Below are 21,348 nucleotides of genomic sequence, written 5' to 3' on the forward strand. Positions count from 1 at the left end.
AAACTTCCTTGGCGCTTTTTAGTCCTTGCACCTTGTTGTACCCCTCCCTACTTAGAGAGGCGAGGAGTATGGTTATGGCTTGGGAGTTGAAGTGCTCGATTTGGGCCACCTCGTCCTCATCATAATCCTCATCCCCTACGGATGGTACCTGTGCTCCAAACTCAACAACATTCCATATACTTGTGTGGAGTGAGGTTAGATGAAATTTCATTAAATCACTCCACCTAGCATAATATTCACCGTCAAAGGTTGGCGGTTTGCCTAATGGAACAGAAAGTAATGGAGTATGTCTAGAGGTACGAGGATAATGTAAGGGGATTTTACTAAACTTCTTGCGCTCATGGCGCTTAGAAGTTATGGAGGGCGCGTCGGAGCCAGAGGTAGATGGCGATGAAGTGTCGGTCTCGTAGTAGACCACCTTTCTCATCTTCTTTATTTTGTCGCCACTCCGATGCGATTTGTGAGAAGAAGTTTTCTTCTCCTTCTTCTTCTCCTTCTTCTTCTCCCTGTTGCGGGACTCTTCCGATGAAGCCTTCCTGTGGCTTGTAGCGGGCTTGTCGCCTGTCTCCATCTCCTTCTTGGCGAGTTCTCCCGACATCACTTCGAGCGGTTAGGCTCTAATGAAGCACCGGGCTCTGATACCAATTGAAAGTCGCCTAGAGGGGGGTGAATAGGGCGAAACTGAAATTCTCAAAAATAATCACAACTACAAGTCGGGTTAGCGTTAGAAATATAATCGAGTCCACAAGAGAGGGTGCAAAACAAATCGCAAGCGAATAAGAGGTGTGACACGCGGATTTGTTTTACCGAGGTTCGGTTCTCGCAAACCTACTCCCCGTTGAGGTGGTCACAAAGACTGGGTCTCTTTCAACCCTTTCCCTCTCTCAAACGGTCCCTCGGACCGAGTGAGCTTTTCTTCTCAATCACTTGGAAAACAAAGTTCCCACAAGGACCACCACAAGATTGGTGTCTCTTGCCTCAATTACAAGTGAGTTTGATCGTAATGAAGAATCAAAGAAAGAAGAAAGCAATCCAAGCGCAAGAGCTCGAAAGAACACAAGCAAATCTCTCTCTCTAATCACTAGGGCATTGTGTGGAGTTTGGAGAGGATTTGATCACTTGGGTGTGTCTAGAATTAAATGCTAGAGCTCTTGTAAGTAGTTGAAGTGGGAAAACTTGGATGACTTGAATGTGGGGTGGTTGAGGGTATTTATAGCCCCAACCACCTAACTAGCCGTTTTGTGGTGGCTGACTGTCGTATGGTGCACCGGACAGTCCGGTGCGCCAGCCACGTCACCAGGCCGTTGGGATTCGACCGTTGGAGCTACTGACTTCTGGGCCCGCCTGGCTGTCCGGTGTACACCGGACAAGCACTGTAGATTGTCCGGTGCACCGTCCCACGCGTGCCTGACTTCTGCGCGCTTCTGGCGCGCATTAAATGCGCCTGCAGGTGACCGTTGGCGCGAAGTAGCCGTTGCTCTGCTGGTTCACCGGACAGTCTGGTGTACACCGGACATGTTCGGTGACTTATAGTGGAGCAAATTCCCGAGACTGGCGAGTTCCAGAGCCGCTCATCCTTGGGGCACCGGACACTGTCCGGTGTACACCGGACAGTTCGGAGAATTATAGCGGAGCGCCTCTGGATTTTCCCGAAGGTGAAGAGTTCAGCGTGAAGTCCCCTGGTGCACCGGACACTGTCCGGTGGCACACCGGACAGTCCGGTGCGCCAGACCAGGGCACACTTCGGTTATCCCTTTGCTCTTTTGTTGAACCCCAAAACTTGGTCTTTTCATTGGCTAAGTGTGAACCTTTGGCACCTGTATATCTTATACAGTAGAGCAAACTAGTTAGTCCAATTATTTGTGTTGGGCAATTCAACCACCAAAATCATTTAGGAACTAGGTGTAAGCCTAATTCCCTTTCAGTAGTCCTCCACTAGCTTTCCTAGTTAGTCAGCTAAGAGCGTCCCATTCCACCCTTGTGGTGGCATGTGTTTCTCAAGTAAGCTCGATGTTCCATTTAACATAGTTGTCTTATCATATACAGAAATAGAACAGTAATAAGGAATAATCATGTGTAACAGTGATCTCAACACCCAAAACCATGTATAGCAATAGCAGTGATTACCCAAAAATTTAGGGGTAAACAAGGTGAAAAGATAACCAGACTAGGGTGACCTATTGGGTCCCATCAAAATTAAGCCTATGCATGATAAAATAATTATAAAGAACATTACTAGGTAAATAAAAATGGTCAAGGGCACAACTTGCCTTCAATGAGCTCCTGCTCAGCAACTTCCCTGCTGAACACCTGACTCCTCATCCACTGGCTCTTCTACTCGCCACAATACAAACAAGCATGGTACAAGGGAGAAATTAACATCACACCAAACATGTATACAAAATACATAATAATAATCTATGCATCGTAACGAGATCATAGGAAAAAGAATCACTAAATTCGGAGTTACGGATTTTAAGTTATGATTTTCCGAAGTTCGTATGTGCTTGGTACAAAATTAATTGAGTAATCAATTCTAGTATAGGTTTAATGTTAAAACAGTGTTACCAAGTGATAGACATTATTAATACAAAATTATAGAAACTGGAATGGACTAAAAAGAATTTAATATGATTTTTCTAGGAATTAAACAAGATCTAGGGTTATTTTTATACCTAGAAATTCATTTCCTAAATTGATTCCCTGATTTAATCACTGTTTGGACTACGTGCAGGATTAAACAGATACTCAGTCTAATCCCACACTGGACTGTGGATTGGTTTCCAGTTTCTCCGAGGGCTTAACTGCAAATCGGAGCCAGACGTAGAGTGCGGACGCAGACCTGCCATCCGATCCAAGATCAACGCGCCAGATCAGACCGATACGTGAACAAACCGATACGCGATATCGTGCATTGGATCAGGGATCAACGACTCGGATTCAAATAACTACAATCTACCCTTGACCTTACGATTCCAAACCTACGGTCCAGATCTGATCGCGCGAAAAGGTACGCGCAATCCAATCGGGCCCGTCCGTGGGCAGATCGATGGCACCCAATCCGTTGCGCGAGATCTAATCCGTACCGTCTAATCCAGGATGGACGGCTGTGGAGTCGTCTTCTCCCTACCGATGACCGAGTGCAATGGCGCAACCCCGCCACCACAACAAACGCCAGTGAACTCCCCGAGCAGCCACGCGAGAGCCCCAAAGGTAAATCCAAGGGTATCTAAACGAACTATAGGAAACAACGAATACTCTAGGAGGGGTCTTACCGTGAATCGCGGCGTAGTGGTCCCTGGTCACGGTGGAGCGTGAAATTGGTGGAATCTTCAACTCCGGCAAGCGATTAAGCGCTGTGAGGTCATCGATTTCGCCCGCAAGCTCCACGGATGGTTTCCCTCTAACTCGGTGCAGGTCCCTGACCCGATCCTAGGCTTTGGACGACGACTGGGAGGAGAATCTGCGGCGGCGCGGGTTGTCTAGATGTCGGGTCTCTGTTTTCCCTCCCACTCACGGCTTGGGCTCCAGTGAATTCATGTGATGGTTGACTCAAGGCACGGTGCTAATACTTATAGACGCGGGCGTGGTTTGCTGGGTCAGCCGAGGCCGGGAATTTAGGTTCGGCTGTTGAAGCTCTCCACTATGCACGCGAGGTGGTGGAAGGTGGCCCTGCACGGTGGGCTCCACGCGTAAGTGTCAGAGTGCCAGCACATCGAGCAGGAGTCACTGGATGTTGGGTCCCGCCCGTCAGTGAGTCTGCGGAAGTGAGGGCGTGCGGGGTTCAACTATCCGCGCCGGTCCCACCCGTCAGTCCCATCAACGAGCCAGGCTGCACGGTGATCGTGGGTTTGGGCCGAATTGCGTACAGCGAGCCCAGTTAGATTTTTTCTTTTTCTTTTGTATTTCCTTTTTCCTTTGTTTTCTTTCCCTTTTATTTTGAATTTTGCACTTTATACTAAATACTTACATCAAAATGTCAGTATGAAATAATATCTTTATTTATATATTTTCCTTTCTCACTTCTCCTTCTTTCTTTTCTCTTTAATTTTATTTCCATATCCTATAATTGAATTTTTGATTAAATCCCTAATTCTCATCATTAATATGCCCTTATTAATATTATCAGTATTATTAAATGCACAAGCAACCAAAACTCCAACATGAGACATGATTTATTTTATAGGTTATTAGCTAATTAATCATTTTGGAAATGGTTGTTCACATGTTTTAAGAAATAGAGACATATCACATAAGCGAATTATTTCCTTTGATATAGTTTACAAGTTTGGGTATTACAGTCTGGTTCAGTCGCTCTTTTTGTTCGTCGGATTGTGGGTGATAAGATGATGACATTTGTAACTAAACTTCGGCAAGACGAAACAGTTCCTTCCAAAGCGAACTGGTGAATATTCTGTCCCAATCAGAAACAATTGAGGAAGGCATCCCATGGAGACGATACACATGCAGCAAGAATAACTTGGCAATGCTGGTAGCAGTGAACGGATGGCGAAGAGGAATGAAGTGACCATACTTTGTGAAAAAATCAATAACAACCAAGATGCAGTTGTATGAAGAAGAGGTCGGCAAGCCTTCCACAAAGTCCACCGAAATAATCTGCCAAGCTGATGAGGGCATTGGTAACGGCTGTAGCAGACCTGGTAAACGGGTTCTGTCCGGTTTAGCTTGCTGGCATACCAGACATGTTTGCACAAATTGCTTCACCGCAACACACATGTCGGTCCAAGCAAACAGCTTCTTCATCCTCATATATGTTACCGGGAATCTAGAATGGCCACCTAATGCACTGGCGTAACAAGCTGATAGCAGTTTTCTGTTGTAGTGGCACATTATGGAAAATCCAAACTTTGGACTTGTAGCGCAGTAATCCCTCCACCAATGCGAAAGTGGGCACCAATGTGGGATCAACAGCCAATTGAGCTCGTAGGTTTGTTGCATGGGTATCCTGATCGTATCCAGCAATCACCTCGGCAAACCACTTTGGAGTAGCTGATGAAATAGCTGCACAAGAAGCTTCATGAGAAGATTTCCGTGAAAGGGCATCTATCACTCAATTCTCAGTGTCGCGTTTGTAAACAATATGGTAATTAATGCCCAAGAGTTTGGAAAACACCCGTTGTTGCCACATTGTATGGAGGCGTTGTTCGAACAATGATATTAGGCTGCGTTGGTCAGTAAAAATGGTGAATTCTTTGAGATGCAAATAAGCGCACTAGTGAGACACTGCTAATAGAATGGCCATATACTATTTTTCATAAGTGGAGAGGCCTTGAGATTTGGGGCCTAATGCCTTGCTGATAAAGGCTATTGGGTGACCATCCTGAATCAATATTGCACCCACTCCAGTTGTTGCTGCGTCAATTTCAACTGAAAATGGATGTCCAAAGTTGGGCAACTTCAACACATGCGCCAAGCACAAGGACTGTTTCAGCACGTTAAAAGCATGATCATGTACTGACGTCCACACAAACACTGAATGTTTCTTGAGGAGAAGAGTCAAAGTTTTGATATGACTTCGAAGTTACGGACAAATTTGCGGTAGTAACCAGCCAATCAAAGGAAGCTGCGTAGTTCCTTCACTATTTGAGGACAAGGCCAATTAGCGATGGCTGACACCTTTCGGGATCAGTAGCTACACCACGGGCACTGATAATGTGAGCCAAATAGCTGATTTGTTGTTGTGCAAATGAACATTTGGACAGTTTAATACACCACTTGTCTCGAGCTAACAGCTGTAGTACTATCCGAAGGTGTATTACATGGTCAGACAAGGATGAGTTGTAGACTAAAATGTCGTCGAAAAACACCAGTGCACTCTGACACAGGCAAGAGGCTAAAGTTGAGTTCATGGCCGACTGAAACGTGCCTGGAGCACCTGTGAGGCCAAACGCCACGACCTTAAACTCATATTGTCCATAGTGTGTCTGAAACATTGTCTTATTTCCTCGCCCTACTTCAGTCAGATCTGGTGGAACCTAGCACGAAGGTCAAGTTTGGAGAACCAAGATGTTGCTAATAATTCATCCAGAAGTTCATCAATAATTGGTACTGGATACTTGCCCTTGACAGTGATAGCATTCAAGTGATGGAAGAAGAGAAGGGACGAGCTCTGGGTTGGATGATGCCATTGGCCAACATGTCACAAAATTGTTTCTCGATTTCATCCTTGAGTGCTAGAGCATAACGGTAAGGACGGACCGTGACCGGAGAAGCACCATGGAACAATGGGATTGCATGGTCACATGCTCGGGTAGGTGGTAATTATGTGGGCACAGCAAACAAAGCTGAGAACTCTGATAACACTGCTTGAATGGCAGGGGGCCTCAGAAACCATGGCATCTAATTCTAGGCACGCGACCAACAAGCATAATTGGACCACAGTACCCTTAGAAATGGAACAATTGGACCCTTGCAATAAGACTGATACTCCTTGGTATGGAAGTACCATCCACTGATGTTGCTAGTGTATGTGCATCGGACTGAATTGAGACAACCAATCAATCCCCAATATAGCATCATAAGAAAACACATCCAAGATTTTGAAGTCTGTGGAGAAGGTGAACTCTTGGACCGACCACGCAGTGGCTGGACAATGCGCTGAACACTGTAACCGAGCACCATTAGCTACTTGAACAACAATAGGAACTGATAGAGGAACAATGCCTTGAAGCTGAGTGGCCAATTTTGTTTTCAAGAAAGAATGAGAACTGTCGGAGTCCACCATGATTCGAACAGCTTGGTGATGAATAATGCCACCCAGACAAAATGTACGTGGACCTGGCATTCTAGATACAGCAGCCACCGACACGAACATAAATATCTGCTCTAAAGGTTGGATTGGGTCATTCCCTTCTGATTGAGCATCCGAATCCCACTAAAACAGCTCAAATATCTCCTGCACAGCATTGAGTTGAATCGAATCAGCACAACGGTGATCCTTAGACCATTTCTCTGCACACTTAATACACAGCCCCTTGCACGCCGATAAGCCCGAAGGGTAGACCACTTGTCCTCCATATTATTTGAGTTAGCGCCCCGACGGTCCTCGCCCAGAGTTGTCTGTTTCTCTCCTTTCCACGGGGGTGGTGGAAGTGGAAGAGAAGCTGGTGGTGTTGACTGAGTTCTCGAGAATGGATCAGGTTGCCGGGTCGGTGGCCTCTTGCCGTACTCCGAGACCTCCTCCTGTAATTGAGCCAACACACAGGCAGAATTCCAAGAAGATGGACGTTGAACCAAAATAGAAGAATTAATATCATCACGCAAATCATCAATAAAGCGCATGGTGAAATAAAGGGGGTCTGTGTGCGATCCGTAAGCTGTCAATTGGTCGACAAAGGGATGAGAAACGATCGATGTACTCAGACACCGATGAAGTTTGACGAATGTTAAACAACTGGCGGATCAACAATTCGTGATGGTCATAGCCAAATCGAGCCAAAACCCAACCACAGAACTCTAACCACGAACGGGATCTAAGATGGCTCTGCACAGTTTGCACCAAGCGAGATGCAGCAGCACTGAAATGCATAGATGACACCCTCACCCACTGCGCTGGATCAACACTATACAGATCAAAGTAATCCTCACATCTACAGATCCATAACTTGGGTTGATCCCCATCGGACGTAGGAAACAACATTTTAGGAAAATGATCAGATAAACCAGCCAAACTTCCACCCACGGGTTCCTTAAACTCGGATCTCGAACAGTGGAAAATAGGAGAAGCAAACACATGGGGTGAGAAGGGGATGACGCACCCTTTGCCGGGTGATGATCAAGAATTGTGACAACTCCGCAACCATCATCCCGGATTGATGGATTCAGGCGGTGCCTGTCAGGTTGAGCGTCCGTGGAGGCAGCAGCAGATGGGCGCACGGCCGGAGAGGGAGCCGGAACAAGCACACCAGTCATGACGGTAGGGTGCTCCACTGCCGACCGTTCGTAGAGATTGGTCAACTTGGAGACGTGAAGACGGATGTCGTCGACGGAACCCTCCATGCAGGGATGCCAACCGTCGAAGGAGATGGCCACCGACTCGAGCTGCGACAAGCGCGTCTCGTTGGCCGTGGAGAGCGAAGCCAACTTGTCGTCCATCCGTGTGTCGAGATCCGCCATACGACGCTCCAGTTCCAGATTGCGATCTAGCATTCGCTGCTGCAGCTTGACGCCGTAGTCGGAGAGGCGCTGCGTCAGCTTCGCATCGTAGCCGTCGAAGCGCTTGGACATTTCGTCGAGCAGGTGCTGGAAGTCGACGTTCATGGCGGCGCGCTGGCGACGAAGACGAGTGTCGTAGGGGTGGGAGGTTGTGGGATCCAGAGTGGAACAGTGACGAGGATCAGACCCCTCTGATACCACTTGTTAACACGATAGATTGGGGAGGAAGGAAGGAAGAAGAGAATGCTTGGAGAGGAAGAAGATGAGATACGGGGGGAATAGTTCTGTTTGCAATTCTCTGGATGATTCATCCTTACAGAAGCTAGTGGCGCGCTTTTGTGCGTCGTGACAACTGGCTGCAAACACACACGCTACTCCATATCGGCTCATGGGCCACGGTTACAGGACATAGTCGCTGTTGTGGATCCGACGATTGGACGCCCTTGCACGCGAGTCGGGACGGTCTTTTGGGTGCTGACGCTGGAGATGCAGGTGTAACACTCCATCAAGTTAGACCATGTTTGGTTTCTTTAGTCTAGGGACTAAAGTTTAGTTAGGGGACTAAAATTTAGTCTCTAACATGTTTGTTTCTAAGGACTAAAATTAGTAAAAATATACTAAATGACTCATAAGAAGACTAAAATAGCCTTTAATATTCTCCTGCTATTAGTACAATTGAACTAAATGAAGGGCAAATGTAGAATTAATATGATTTAGTCTTTTTAACCATATCTTGAGAGACTAGAGACTAAATCAGTTTAGTCTCTGTTTTAATCCTACTGTTTGACAATTTAGGAACTAAATAAAACTAAAATAGAGGGACTCTTAAACCAAACGAGGCCTTAGAGTAATTTTGATTGGCCGAAGCGGCGGTCTCTGCCCTGGAAGGAGCGCAACGCTTCCAGGTACTCAGCCTCCCCAAAGTCAGGCCACATCTTGGCGGTGAAGAACAACTCCGAGTACGCCGACTGCCATAGCAAGAAGTTGCTGAGCCTCATCTCGCCGCTGGTTCTGATGACCAGGTCGGGACAGGAGAACTCGCCGGCGGCGCTCGTCGCGAGCTTGCCGGCGATGATCGACTCGTCGATGTCGTCCGGACTGAGCCGGTTCGCCTGCGCCTCCCGGGCCAGCTCCCGGCACGCCTGGACCATGTCCCATCGCCCGCTGTAGCAGATGGCCAGCATCACGTGCAGCTGCGAGTTTTGCCTCGTGGCCTCGTCGGCCTGCGCCGCTGCGCTCCGCAGAGAGGCTGGCATCTTCGCGGCGTCGCCGATCACCTGCAGTCGGATCCCCTGCCTGAACGCGGAAGCAGAACATGTAAAAAAAATTCAAACGGTATACTGTGGCACTGTGCTATGCAAGATCACTGCAGGTTTTTATTAGCCGACGACGACGACCTCGAGAGCTTGTCGATGTTGTCGCCTATCAGCCACTCGGACAAGCCCATCATGTAGTCGACCTCGGCCTGCAGATACGATGGGCGGGAAGACAAGAACGCACCAGTGCGTGTCAGGGTCGTCGTCCGATGTGTATGCGAGAGTTTATTGAAAAGCAGGGATCGAGGGCGGTGCCTTGGGGCGGCTCAAGTTCTCGCGGGAGCAGACGAAGGCGGTGAGCGCGCGGATGCCCCAGGCGCGCGACAGCGCAACGACCCGCTCCAGGTTGCGGCCCCCGGCCTTGTGGCCGTCCGCGGGCGTCAGCCCCCGCTCGCGCGCCCACCGCGAGTTCCCGTCCATCACCACCGCGACGTGCCGCGGCAGCGACTCACGGCGCAGCCCGCTCTGGAGAAGCGCCTCGGCCGCGCGGTCGGCGCCAACGCCCGTCGCATGCGTCTCGGCCCGCGCGCGTGGAGGCAGGAGGCGTGCGCGCCGGGGGCGAGCGGTCGGACGCGGCGGCGGTGCTGCTGCTGCTAGTGCTAGCCCACGAGTGGTAGCAGTTGCAGAGGCTGACGAAGAGTGTGGGAGCAGCATCGTGATCTGTGTACGACGACCGTCACTGCTCTGTCTACGGCTCTCTGCCGCCCGTGCAAAGCAGCTCCATTAATATCGTCGAGTGCACTGCCACGCACCTTGTTCTTGTCTATTATTGCCGTCTTGATCTCGACTGGTACGGTGGCGTGTGGACGTATGCCATGGCATCCAAGTTTCAACAGTCCTCTTCTTTTGGAGGGTTGAGGGGAATAGTCTTTCGAGGTCTGGGAACGTGACGAGGAAGCGCCAAGGATCCAGTGGTAAAAGGAGGTTACTTCATCGCACAGTATCGTCAGAAGGTACGGAATACCATTTACGTCAGTGGATACGTATCTGGTTTCTGGCAACAACTGTACTATACTATCAGCGTCGGGTGTCCGTTAGATCTAGAGTCAGATGCAATAATGGTTCCTGTATATGTGCTAGTTGTGGCTGTCACTTTTCGAAAAATTAAATGTTTTTTAACTTTAATCATGTATATTTATATACATAATTAGTTTTGTTAGATATATTTTAAATTATTTTTATAGTCAATTTATTAGAAAATATATACATTACTAATATTTTCTTTAAATCCAAATTTAAAACTGAGCACTATAAATATTATAGCGAAAACTATTCTGGCAAAGAGAGTACTTATTTTTTTTCAATGTAAAGTTTTTTAAAACAACAAAAGATAATACTCCGTTGGCACTTAAAAGTGTACAGAAAAAGAAGCTAGGCAAACTGGTCACCTATACTAGTTTGAGAAAAACCACTACAGATTCAGAAAGAAGTAAGCATAGGAATCCCTCGTCCGAAAAGCTATTATAGACGGTTCGATCAAAGGACCTCCATATACTCTGCAGTGACGCACTCCCCGCTTGCCCCTTTTGGGTAAGATAATCTCTCCATAGTTTTTCTAATTACTTGGCCAAGGGAAACCCATTCCACCCTTGTGGTAGCACTAATTTTTCGGGTGGTTCTCCATGTTCCAATTAACAAAATAATCTTATCATGAACAATAAATAATTCAATAATAATAATAGAACATGACCATAGTACATATACAATATTAATCCCTAAACCAGGTAAAGCAATAGCAAGACTATCCAATACTTCATTTGTTTGTAAGTTGTAGGGTAAACAAAACTAGGTAACATATTAGGTCCCATAAAATTAACCTAAACATGCCACAATTCTTATTAAGATCATTATTAGGTAAAGAAAGTGATCAAGAGCACAACTTATCTTATACTTGCGACAACCTTTTAGTCCAAATGTTGTCCCAAAAGTTGGGCTTCGAAATCCTCATCATCTTGCTTCTATGCGTAGCAATAGATACAAACAATCAAATAATGGATATGATAACTGTTGAGGACTTGTTCTCAATTGCTACGAATTAAGAACAAGGCAACACAAAATGTTAAGGGTTAAGATCCTTCGTCCTTCGAAACATTATCTCCCTTAGGGCATAATGATCTTCAGACGAAGGTCATGAAAGATATGCCTTCATGATTGCAGTATATATTGATGAAAGAAGAAACATGTAAGACATAAAAAGCAACGTGAATAATTATGTGCCATTATCAATTCAACTTTATTATGTCATGAATAAACAGTAATAATATAGAACTATATTTGTACCTTCGGCTTGACAGAAGGAAATAGTACAAGCATATTGCACGAGCGAGTACAGGTCAGCGTGAACAGTACGGGGGTACTGTTCATCTATTTATAGGCACAGGGTGCAGCCTGTGTGGATTTACATTCGTGTCCTTTACAACCGGTTACAATCATGACATAGATTATCATGGGCCAATTGATCTTTTCATCTTTAAGTTGGTGCCACCCTTCGTCTTTAGGCATGTCGTTATGCTGAAGCTCCCCGAATGATAGCTTCGGCTTTGCTTCTGTGTTGATCTTTCGAAGGTGTTTATTCTTATGGGACCTTCGGCAACGAAGCAGACCCCCAACAGTAGCCCCTTCATGGTGCCAGATCGTTTTTCGTAACGAGCTCGATCCGTGAAAAATTCTCTTAGGCTTCGGAATGCCGAAGGTCTGAAAAACACCTTCCCCGAGCTCGTTGTCGAGAAACGATTTAGATATTCCGAGTGTATGGTGGTCCCACCATACGACGGGTACGCGTGATCTGGTGATTCGCCTTCTCGCGCACTATGGTCCACCGTTCAGTGGGTGCGGGCGACTGTTCAGCGGGTGCGAGCGGCTTGACGATTTACCTTCCCACCTGCAGCACTATATAAACAGACGGGTAGGTGTGAAGTTACCACATCATTTACTACTATTGCACTGTTGTGCTGCCGAAAAATTTGACTATAGCCGAAGCTTATTCATCGTATTCTCAATCAAAACATTGTTTTGCTTTAGCTTCGTCACAAGAGGGAGCTTCGGCAAAGCTACAAAAAGTCATCAACTTCGTCAAAACCGTGAGAAGTTCAGTATCAAATGGCTAGAGTGCATTCAACAGCTAGGATTACACGCGACGGAGAGGAGGCCGAAGCTGCTGAGACTGCCCCAATCTCCGAAGTAATGAGGCAGTCAGGACTGGTTGTGACAGAGGGCGCCTCTGACGAAGGTGCACCTCGAAGCCGAGCAGGCTAACATTGAAGAAGGTGAGGCTGATGAAGAAGAGATAGATTATTCTATCATGCCATCTAAACCCAGCCACCTGGAATTTGGAAAGTCTACTGTCTCCGAGGCCGATATGACCATGATGACAAAGCTAGGCTACTTCGGGGAAGCCGAGAAGAAGCTGATTCGTTTTGGCGGAGAAGAAATCACTCCGAAGCCAGAAAATGATGAGGTGGTAGTTTTCAGAAGTTTCTTTAAAGCAGGATTGAGGTTTCCTCTGCATGGAATGATTGCGAATGTTTTGGAAAATTTCGAAATTTATCTTCATCAACTGACTCCTAACGCTATCGTTAGGCTCAGCGTCTTTATCTGGGCTCTCCGAAGCCAAGGAGTGGAACCGCTTGCCGAAGCTTTCTACCGGGTGCATGAGCTTCACTATCAGACGAAGGCTAGGGAAGATGGGCTACACGAGAACTTCGCCTGTTACAACTTTGCTTACCGCAAAGATATGAAGACTCCGGTGGTTAGCTACCGCACCAAATGGCCAACCGGTTGGAAAACTGAGTGGTTTTATGTTAAGGTTGATGAGAAAAAGGAGAAGCTAGTTCAGAGCCCACTAGACCTAACCTTCGGGTTAACTAGGCCCCAGTGCTACATGACGTCGGGGTCATCATGCCCAGATGTTGTGGGCGAATTTAGAGTTATGTCTGAGCATATCGGTACTAGGGATTTGGTTCAGGAATACTTAGCCAATAGAGTATTCCCAACGTTAAAGGAATGGAATATGTCGAAGCTCAAAGGAGAAAAGAAAAAGAATGAACTTGTTCGACTGTCCTATCAGTTCAAGTTTAAGAAACATTTCAAAGAGCCCAGTCAAGAGTGGTTAGAGATGATTGAAGCCATGTGCAATGAAATCTTGGGCAATTATACGAAGAAAGAAGATCAATTGATGACGGCAGCCTTCGGCACCCGACCGAAACGAAGGCTGAACCGAGTAATGGACGCTCTGAAATTTGAATATCCAGACTATGAACGGTTAAGCAAAGGCGTCGAAGGGCCAAAACGAAAAAGCGCTGTCAGTGTTATGCAAAGACAAGCTACCAGAATGATAAAAGAAGATGAAAATTTAGCAAAAAAGAAAAAATCCAGCCCTGAGCCAAAGGTGACCGTTTCGAAGAAAAGAAAAGCTACAGCTCCAAAGCCAAAAGCTAATTTAGAAGAAGAAATTCCCTCAACACCTTCTGCCACTGACGCAGAAGAAATTTTAAAGGTAATGATCGAATCTCTACCTAATAAGCTAAGTCCGCTCGGACCAGAACTGATGAGGCTTTTACAGAAGAAGAAGGAGCCTTCGGTTGCCGAGAAGCCCGCTGAACCAAAAAAGAAAAGAATTATTACTGTCATTGAGGCTATTGAAGAAACACCGCCATCAGCCTCAGCGCCGAAAACAGCAGCAGCCGAAGCTGCTCTTGCTGAAGCTTCTACTTCCGAAGCTGCAGCAGCCGAAGCCACAAATTTGGAAAACACACTTTCTAACATTGATGAAATGATTTTGAATATGGCTGAGGAAGAAACTGATGTAGCTGTTGAGGAAATCCCGACTGCAGTGCCTGAAAAAGGGAGAAGATGCCTGGAAAAGAGAAGGAGCTTGCCGAAGATGCTTCGAAAGAAAGAAATTTCAACTTTCAAAACATAATTGGGCAAGAGTTGTCTAAGGCTAAAAAAGAAGAGCTGAGGGACTATGCTATATCTTGCGGGTACCAGCCAGGGGCGCTGCTCTTTGGTGGTATAGACGAAGAGAGCTTAGGTTGTCTTCGAGACCGGACTGGGCGAAAGTTGTCATCACTTTATCGAAAAGTGTTGGTTTCCCGAAGCTCGAAGCTGATCTCAGCAGATACCGACGACAGCATATCGCCGGTAGCTTGTTTTATTCTAACTTTAAGGTAAAATTCTTCCCTTATCTTTTTTATTGTTTTGATATGAAGATGTTTTCTGATGAAGGTTATTTTGTCAGAGCCTACTACTAAGCAAAACCTTGAGGATGCAACAAGACCTCGAGGACAAGAAAAACGAAGTTATAATTGAGGGCTTAGAGAACAAGATTAAATATCATGAAGCTACCCTAGAAAAGAAAGACTTCGTGCTTCAAACAATGGAAGGTTCACTGGCAGAAGCTCAAGCCGAGATCGCCAGATTAAACAGTGAACTTTCCATGAAGTCAAAAAGCTTTGAGCAAGAGAAGAAAAATTTCGAAACAAAACTCGAAGCTGAAGTTGAAAAAAGTTCAAATCTGCAGAAATCACTCAAAGATCTTCAAGAAAGATGTTTAGGCTTCGGCACCCGGTGCATTCAACGGCTGAAGCAGGTCTTCAACTCAGTTGGAGCCAGTTCCGAAAAGTTTAAACCTTCGGTTGAAGACCTGCCGGGCACATTTGATCATATTGAAGGTGAAGTTGATGCTCTCGACGAAGTTATAGCTAGACATGGTGACTTTTGTGCTCTGCTAGCTTCTCGAGGCACAACTGTTGCTTTCATGAAGGCTGGCTGTACACATGGAAACATTGTAAACAGACCAAACTTTAGCCTGTCACTAGCAGACTTGGATGACATCCCCGGCCTAGCCCGAAGCATCGGAAACAGATTCGTTACTCAAATCTGGGCAAAGGGCGGGCGAAACTTGGCTGGTGACGAAGCTCGAAGCTACCTCAAGCCAGTAATAAACTTGTGCCTGCTGCTTTACCTTCTCCTTGAAATTTGCACTTTCCTTATACTACTTTGTTATGTACAGGATGACAAAGCCAAAGATCAGTAAGCTGAAGTTTATTAAGTAATGATTAAGTGATGAATCTGCTGCAAAAGAGACATAGAGAAAATTTTGGATTATCCTTGTAAAAAATATTGTAATTTAGAAATCAAACAATGCTCTGTAAATTTGTCAATACCTTGTAATATATTTTACCTTTCCATCCATGTATGAACTGCTTTGATGTGGACGAAACTTGTCCTTTTTGAGCCGAAGGCGAAAAACATCTTCCCTTCTTTTCGTACACAACGAAGCATAAATCTGCTTTTTTCATTTTTACCGAAGCCTTGTCATTGGAGCTGAAGCAATTGTCTGCACTCTATGATATGATGATGATGATCCTACGAATGTCGAAATGAATGTATATGTATGCAATGTATGATGTAATGTAACGTGCAAATGAATGCCCAAACACACACATACGAAGCGACATCCATAACCTTCATTCCCTTAGTAATGACTGAAGTCTCTTTGCTACTTATTTTTCGGCTTCACTGCTTATTTTTCGGTGTAAGTTCTGCATCCCCTTAGGAACGTCTTTTGAACTTCTTCGCCTTCTATTTCGGCGGTATTTTTCGCGTTGACTTTTCACGCTTCGCCTTATATTTCGGCGGTATTTGGCTCTGCATTCCCTTAGAAACGACTTTTGAGCAGAAAACTTACACTGCGCTCCCTTGGAAACGGCTTTTTGTAGCTTCGTCGTGCTCTGCATCCCCTTAGGGATGACTTTTGAGCTTCTCCCTATTTTTTTCTTTTTTCTGCACTCGATGGTGCATGCTCAGATTTTACATTTTACATATTTTGGGGGATTTTGCTCTCGTAGAGCTGGATAAGAAAGGAAAATTACAAACTATGGCCCCATTAAAAACCTTTCTCCCCCTTTGGAAAGGAAAAGGGTGCCATAGGAAAAATGAAAAAGATTACATCAATTTATAAATAATATCATCGAAGCTCATCTGCATTCCAAGATCTAGGAATGTCGTTGCCGTCCATGTCCTTCAATCTGTAAGAACCGGGCCTTGACGAAGATACCACCAGAAAGGGTCCTTCCCATTTCAGCTATAGCTTACCTACTGTGTTTGGATTGGCCACTCTTCGAAGTACCAGATGCCCTGGCTTAATGTTTTTCAGCCAAACGTTTTTGTCACGCCATTTTATTGTTTCGGCTTGATATTTGTTGATATTTTCCACAGCCTGAAGTCTGGTCCCTTCTATAGCATCTTTTGCCACAAAATAATCAGCTTCGTCTTTTGCCGAATCTACTGATCTAATTGACCTGGCCTTAGCTTCTTCTGGGGGTTATAGCTTCGTCACCAAACAATAGCTTAAACGGTGTAAAACCTGTTGACCTTGATACAGTTGTATTGTGGCTCCACACCACTTTAATCAACTCTTCTGGCCACTTTCCTCTGGGTTGATTGAAGATTAACTTCATTATTCCCGTCATTATGATACCATTTGCTCTTTCGACCAGCCCGTTTGACTCCGGGTGCTTGACTGATGCAAAATGAATCTTCGTGCCAATCTAGTCGCAGAAATCTTTGAAAGCTTCGACATCAAACTGTGTTCCATTGTCCATAATTATAGCCTTCGGCACGCCGAAGCGACAAACGATATTTTGCCAGAAGAATTTCTGAACTGTAACCGAAGTTGTTGTAGCCAAAGGCTTTGCTTCAATCCACTTAGAAAAATATTCCACTGCCACCACGACATATTTCAAATTACCTTGTGCTGGTGGGAGTGGGCCTAACAAGTCTAGGCCCCATCTTTGCAATGGCCAGGTTGGTTGTATTAAATGTGTTAATGACGAAGGTTGTTTTTGGTCCCTTGCACATTTTTGACAATTTTCACACTTTTGGACCAGATCTGCTGCATCTGAAGCTGCCTTCGGCCAGTAAAATCCCTGTCTAAAAACCTTTCCCAGCAAAGGCCTAGACCCAATATGAGATCCACACAATCCTACATGTATTTCCTTCATTAGTTCTATACCTTCGGTTCTAGATAAACACTTGAGAAGGGGGGAGCAAACTCCATGCTTGTAAAATTCACTTTTTATTATGATATATGGTCTTGTTCTTGCTTCCATTCTTTTATTGTAAACTTCGTCATCCGAGAGGCAGTTACCCTGGAGAAAAGATATGATTTCAGTCCTCCAATCTTCACTATGTACTGGAGAAATGGCGAGCACTGCTCTCTCCATGAGTTCAACCGAAGGTGCCTTTATTGTTTCAAAAAAATACTTCCGAAGGTAAAGGGAGCCCCTGAGCCGCTGATTTGGCTAACAAATCTACATGCTCATTTTCGCCTCTTGGAATGTTCTTGACAGAGAAACCTTCGAAAGAAGCCTCCAACCTTCGAACTGTATCTAGATATTTTTCAAGTTTCACATCTCTTGCCTTGCTACTTTTATCTATGTGGCCAGAAATGACTTGAGAATCAGTTTTCAGAATAGCCCTTCTTATTCCAATTGCCCTTAACTTCCGAAGCCCCAACAAGAGTGCTTCATATTCGGCAATGTTATTTGTACAACTGAAGTATAGTTTGGCTGCATAACATGTTCTGACTTTCGAAGGTGCTATTAGAACAGCAGCTGCTCCTACACCGAAGGTTCCCCAAGAACCGTCACAGAATACTGTCCAAGCTTTGGCATTTTTATTTGTCTCTTCTTTCTGAGCCCCTGGCGTCCAATCAGTGATGAAGTCTGCTAACACCTAGGACTGAATTGAAGATCTATGCACATAATCAATGGTGAATTCATTAAGCTCTGCAGCCCATTTTCCAATTCTTCTAGTAGCCTCTCTGTTCCTCATGATGTCCTTTAGAGGTTGTGACGAAGGAACAATTATGTGATATGCTTGAAAATAATGTCGAAGCTTTCTGGAGGCTATTAACACAGCATATAATACCTTCTCCAATTCTGTGTAATTTTTCTTTGATGGACTTAGAACTTCAGAGACGAAGTATATTGGAGTTTGCTTTTTAGCCTGACCATCTAGCTTCTCCTGTACCAGTGCCGCACTCACCGCAGAATGCGAAGCTGCCACATAAAAGAGCAATGGAGCCCCTGGCGCGGGTGGAGTTAATGTTGTTAAATCAATCAAGTATTGTTTCAACTATTCGAAAGCTTTTTGTTGTGTCGGGCCCCATTGAAAGACTTCAGCTGACTTCAGTATTTCAAAAAATGGCAGGTTTCTTTCCGCTGATCGGGATATGAATCTGATTAATGATGCTAATCTTCCTGCCAGTCGTTGAGCCCCTTTTTTTCGTGCTTGGTGGCTCCATCCGAAGGATAGCTTCGATCTTACTTGGGTTAGCTTCAATTCCTTTCGTTGAAACCAGACAGCCAAGGAACTTGCCTTTCTTTACTCCGAAAACACATTTTTCTGAATTTAACTTCAGGCCAGCTTGCCTGAAATTGGCAAATGTCTCTTGCAAATCAGCAATGTGATTTTCTTGCTTCGTGCTTTTCACTATGATATCATCAACATAAGTCAGCACATTTCTGCCTATCTGGGAATGAAGGACCTTGGCTCTCATTCTGCTGAAGCTTCCTCCAGCGTTCTTGAGCCCCTCAGGCATCCGAAGATAGCAATAGGTGCCACTGGGAGTTAAGAAGCTAGTTTTCGACTCATCCTCCTTCTTCATCCATATTTGATGATATCCTGAGTAGCAATCCAGCAGACTCATAAGCTCTGAAGAAGCTGCTGCATCTACAAGAGAGTCTATTCTTGGTAATGGAAATTCGTCCTTTGGACAGGCCTTGTTAAGATCTATGAAGTCAATACACATTCTCCATTTGCCATTGGCCTTCTTCATCATAACAGTATTGCCTAGCCACTCTAGATATTTTACCTCTTTGATGACACCAGCACTGAGAAGCCTTTTTACTTCATTCCGAGCACCTTCGGCTTTATCATCAGACATTTTCCGAAGCCTTTGCTTTCTTGGCCTGAAGGATGGGTCGACATTGAGTGAATGTTCAATGACGTCTTTGTTGACACCACAGAGATCATTGGCCGACCAAGCAAAAACATCTTTGTTGTTGAATAAAAACCTTATCAAAGTTTTCTCCTCCTCTTCAGATAGTTGAGACCCCAGCAGTACTTTTTGCTCTACTATATCTTCACATAGAAGCATAGGCTTCGGCTGATCTGCCGAAGCAGCCTTCTCTCTTTTGTATTTGTACTATTCACAGGCTTCGACTCCTTCTATGTTGTGAATTGCCTTTGAATCTGTCCAGTTTCCTTCGGCTTTCCTGGCAGCTTCCTGACTCCCATGAACAGCAATGGGCCCTTGTTCCGAAGGTATCTTCATACATAGATATACTGGATGAAGTATTGCTTCGAAAGCATTAAGTGTCCCACGACGAATGATTGCATTGTAGGGGTATTCCATGTCAACAATATCAAACACAACCTGTTCAGTCCCTGTATTGTGGACGAAGCCGAAGGTCACTGGCATCGTGATTTTGTTGAGTGCTACAATCTGCCTTCCTCCGAAGCCACAAAGAGGGTGTGTAACATTATGAATCTTATCTTCTAGCTCTTGCATCTGTCTGAAGGCCTTAGCAAATATGATATCCGCTGCACTGCCTTTATCAACCAGAACATTGTGGACCAGAAATCCCTTGATGACACAAGATATGACCATAGCATCATTGTGAGGGTAATCTTTGAGCTGAAGGTCCTCCTGGGAGAAAGTGATTGGGATGTGGGACCATTTTGACTTGATGAAGGGTCCCTGCACCCCAACATGCTGCACCCTTCTTTGTGCTTCCTTCTTCTGCTTCTTGTTAGCCGACTCTGAACTTGAGCAGCCTATTATCGGGAGCACCAGCTTCGTAGCCGAAGGTGCTACGACTTGATTGTTGAACGAAGCCATTAGCTCAAAAGTGGAAGTGAGTTCACCGGAGGTGGGCGCCAATGTTGGGGACTTGTTCTCAATTGCTGCGAATTAAGAACAAGGCAACACAAAATGTTAAGGGTTAAGGTCCTTCGTCCTTCGAAATATTATCTCCCTTAGGGCATAATGATCTTCAGAAGAAGGTCATGAAAGACATACCTTCATGATTGCAGTATATATTAATGAAAGAAGAAACATGTAAGACATAAAAAGCAACGTGAATAATTATGTGACATTATCAATTCAACTTTATTATGTCATGAATAAACAGTAATAATATAGAACTACATTTGTACCTTCGACTTGACAGAAGGAAATAGTACAAGCGTATTGCACGAGCGAGTACAGGTCAGTGTGAACAGTACGGGGTACTGTTCATCTATTTATAGGCACAGGACGCAGCCTGTGTGGATTTACATTCGTGTCCTTTACAACTGGTTACAATCATAACATAGATTATCATGGGCCAATTGGTCTTTTCATCTTTAAGTCGGTGCCACCCTTCGTCTTTAGGCATGTCGTTATGCCGAAGCTCCCCGGATGGTAGCTTCGGCTTTGCTTCTGTGTTGATCTTCCGAAGGTGTTTATTCTTATGGGACCTTCGGCGACGAAGCAGACCCCCAACAATAACATTAAACCAAAGATGGAAACAAAACACATAATAATATTCTACGCATCGCTACGAGATCATAGGTACGAGAACCATTAAAATCGGAGTTAAAACAGAAAAGTTATGGGTAAAACAATATTTTTAGGCGCAATAAATCTAATAGATGTTGCAATTAAATTAAGAAGGTATTGAATCTAAATATTTGAGTTGATATTAATTACTTTAACAATTATTTATAAAAAACGTAGGTTAGTAAATTAGATTAACTAGATTGCCTAGCTAATTAACATTATTTAAACAAATATTTAAATAATTAA

The 21,348-nt window shown here is 44.9% G+C and overlaps 2 protein-coding genes across 3 annotated transcripts; both read right to left on the reverse strand.

Annotated features, from left to right (window-relative positions):
* Positions 1–4,246: 4,246 nt before the first annotated feature.
* LOC118472919 (uncharacterized) lies at positions 4,247–8,608 on the reverse strand. Its single transcript, XM_035960899.1, has one exon. The coding sequence runs from the start codon at positions 8,278–8,280 to the stop codon at positions 7,561–7,563; it is 720 nt and encodes a 239-aa protein (XP_035816792.1). The 5' UTR covers positions 8,281–8,608; the 3' UTR covers positions 4,247–7,560.
* Positions 4,258–10,376, reverse strand: LOC100283522 (undecaprenyl pyrophosphate synthetase). Of its 2 annotated transcripts, XM_035960599.1 has the most exons (4): positions 9,747–10,376; positions 9,573–9,640; positions 7,779–9,471; positions 4,258–5,022 (listed from the first exon to the last, which is right to left on the reverse strand). In XM_035960599.1, exons 1-3 carry the CDS (start codon positions 10,143–10,145, stop codon positions 9,018–9,020), a joined length of 921 nt encoding a protein of 306 aa, XP_035816492.1. In that variant the 5' UTR covers positions 10,146–10,376; the 3' UTR covers positions 4,258–5,022; positions 7,779–9,017. The 2 variants fall into 2 exon arrangements, with proteins under 2 accessions (XP_035816492.1, NP_001358872.1); NM_001371943.1 differs by lacking the exon at positions 4,258–5,022 and having other exon boundaries at positions 8,820–9,471; positions 9,747–10,180.
* Between the last annotated feature and the right edge of the window lie 10,972 nt (positions 10,377–21,348).

The sequence above is a fragment of the Zea mays genome, chromosome 7 (genome assembly GCF_902167145.1).
Source record: "Zea mays cultivar B73 chromosome 7, Zm-B73-REFERENCE-NAM-5.0, whole genome shotgun sequence".
NCBI classification, from domain to species: domain Eukaryota; kingdom Viridiplantae; phylum Streptophyta; class Magnoliopsida; order Poales; family Poaceae; genus Zea; species Zea mays.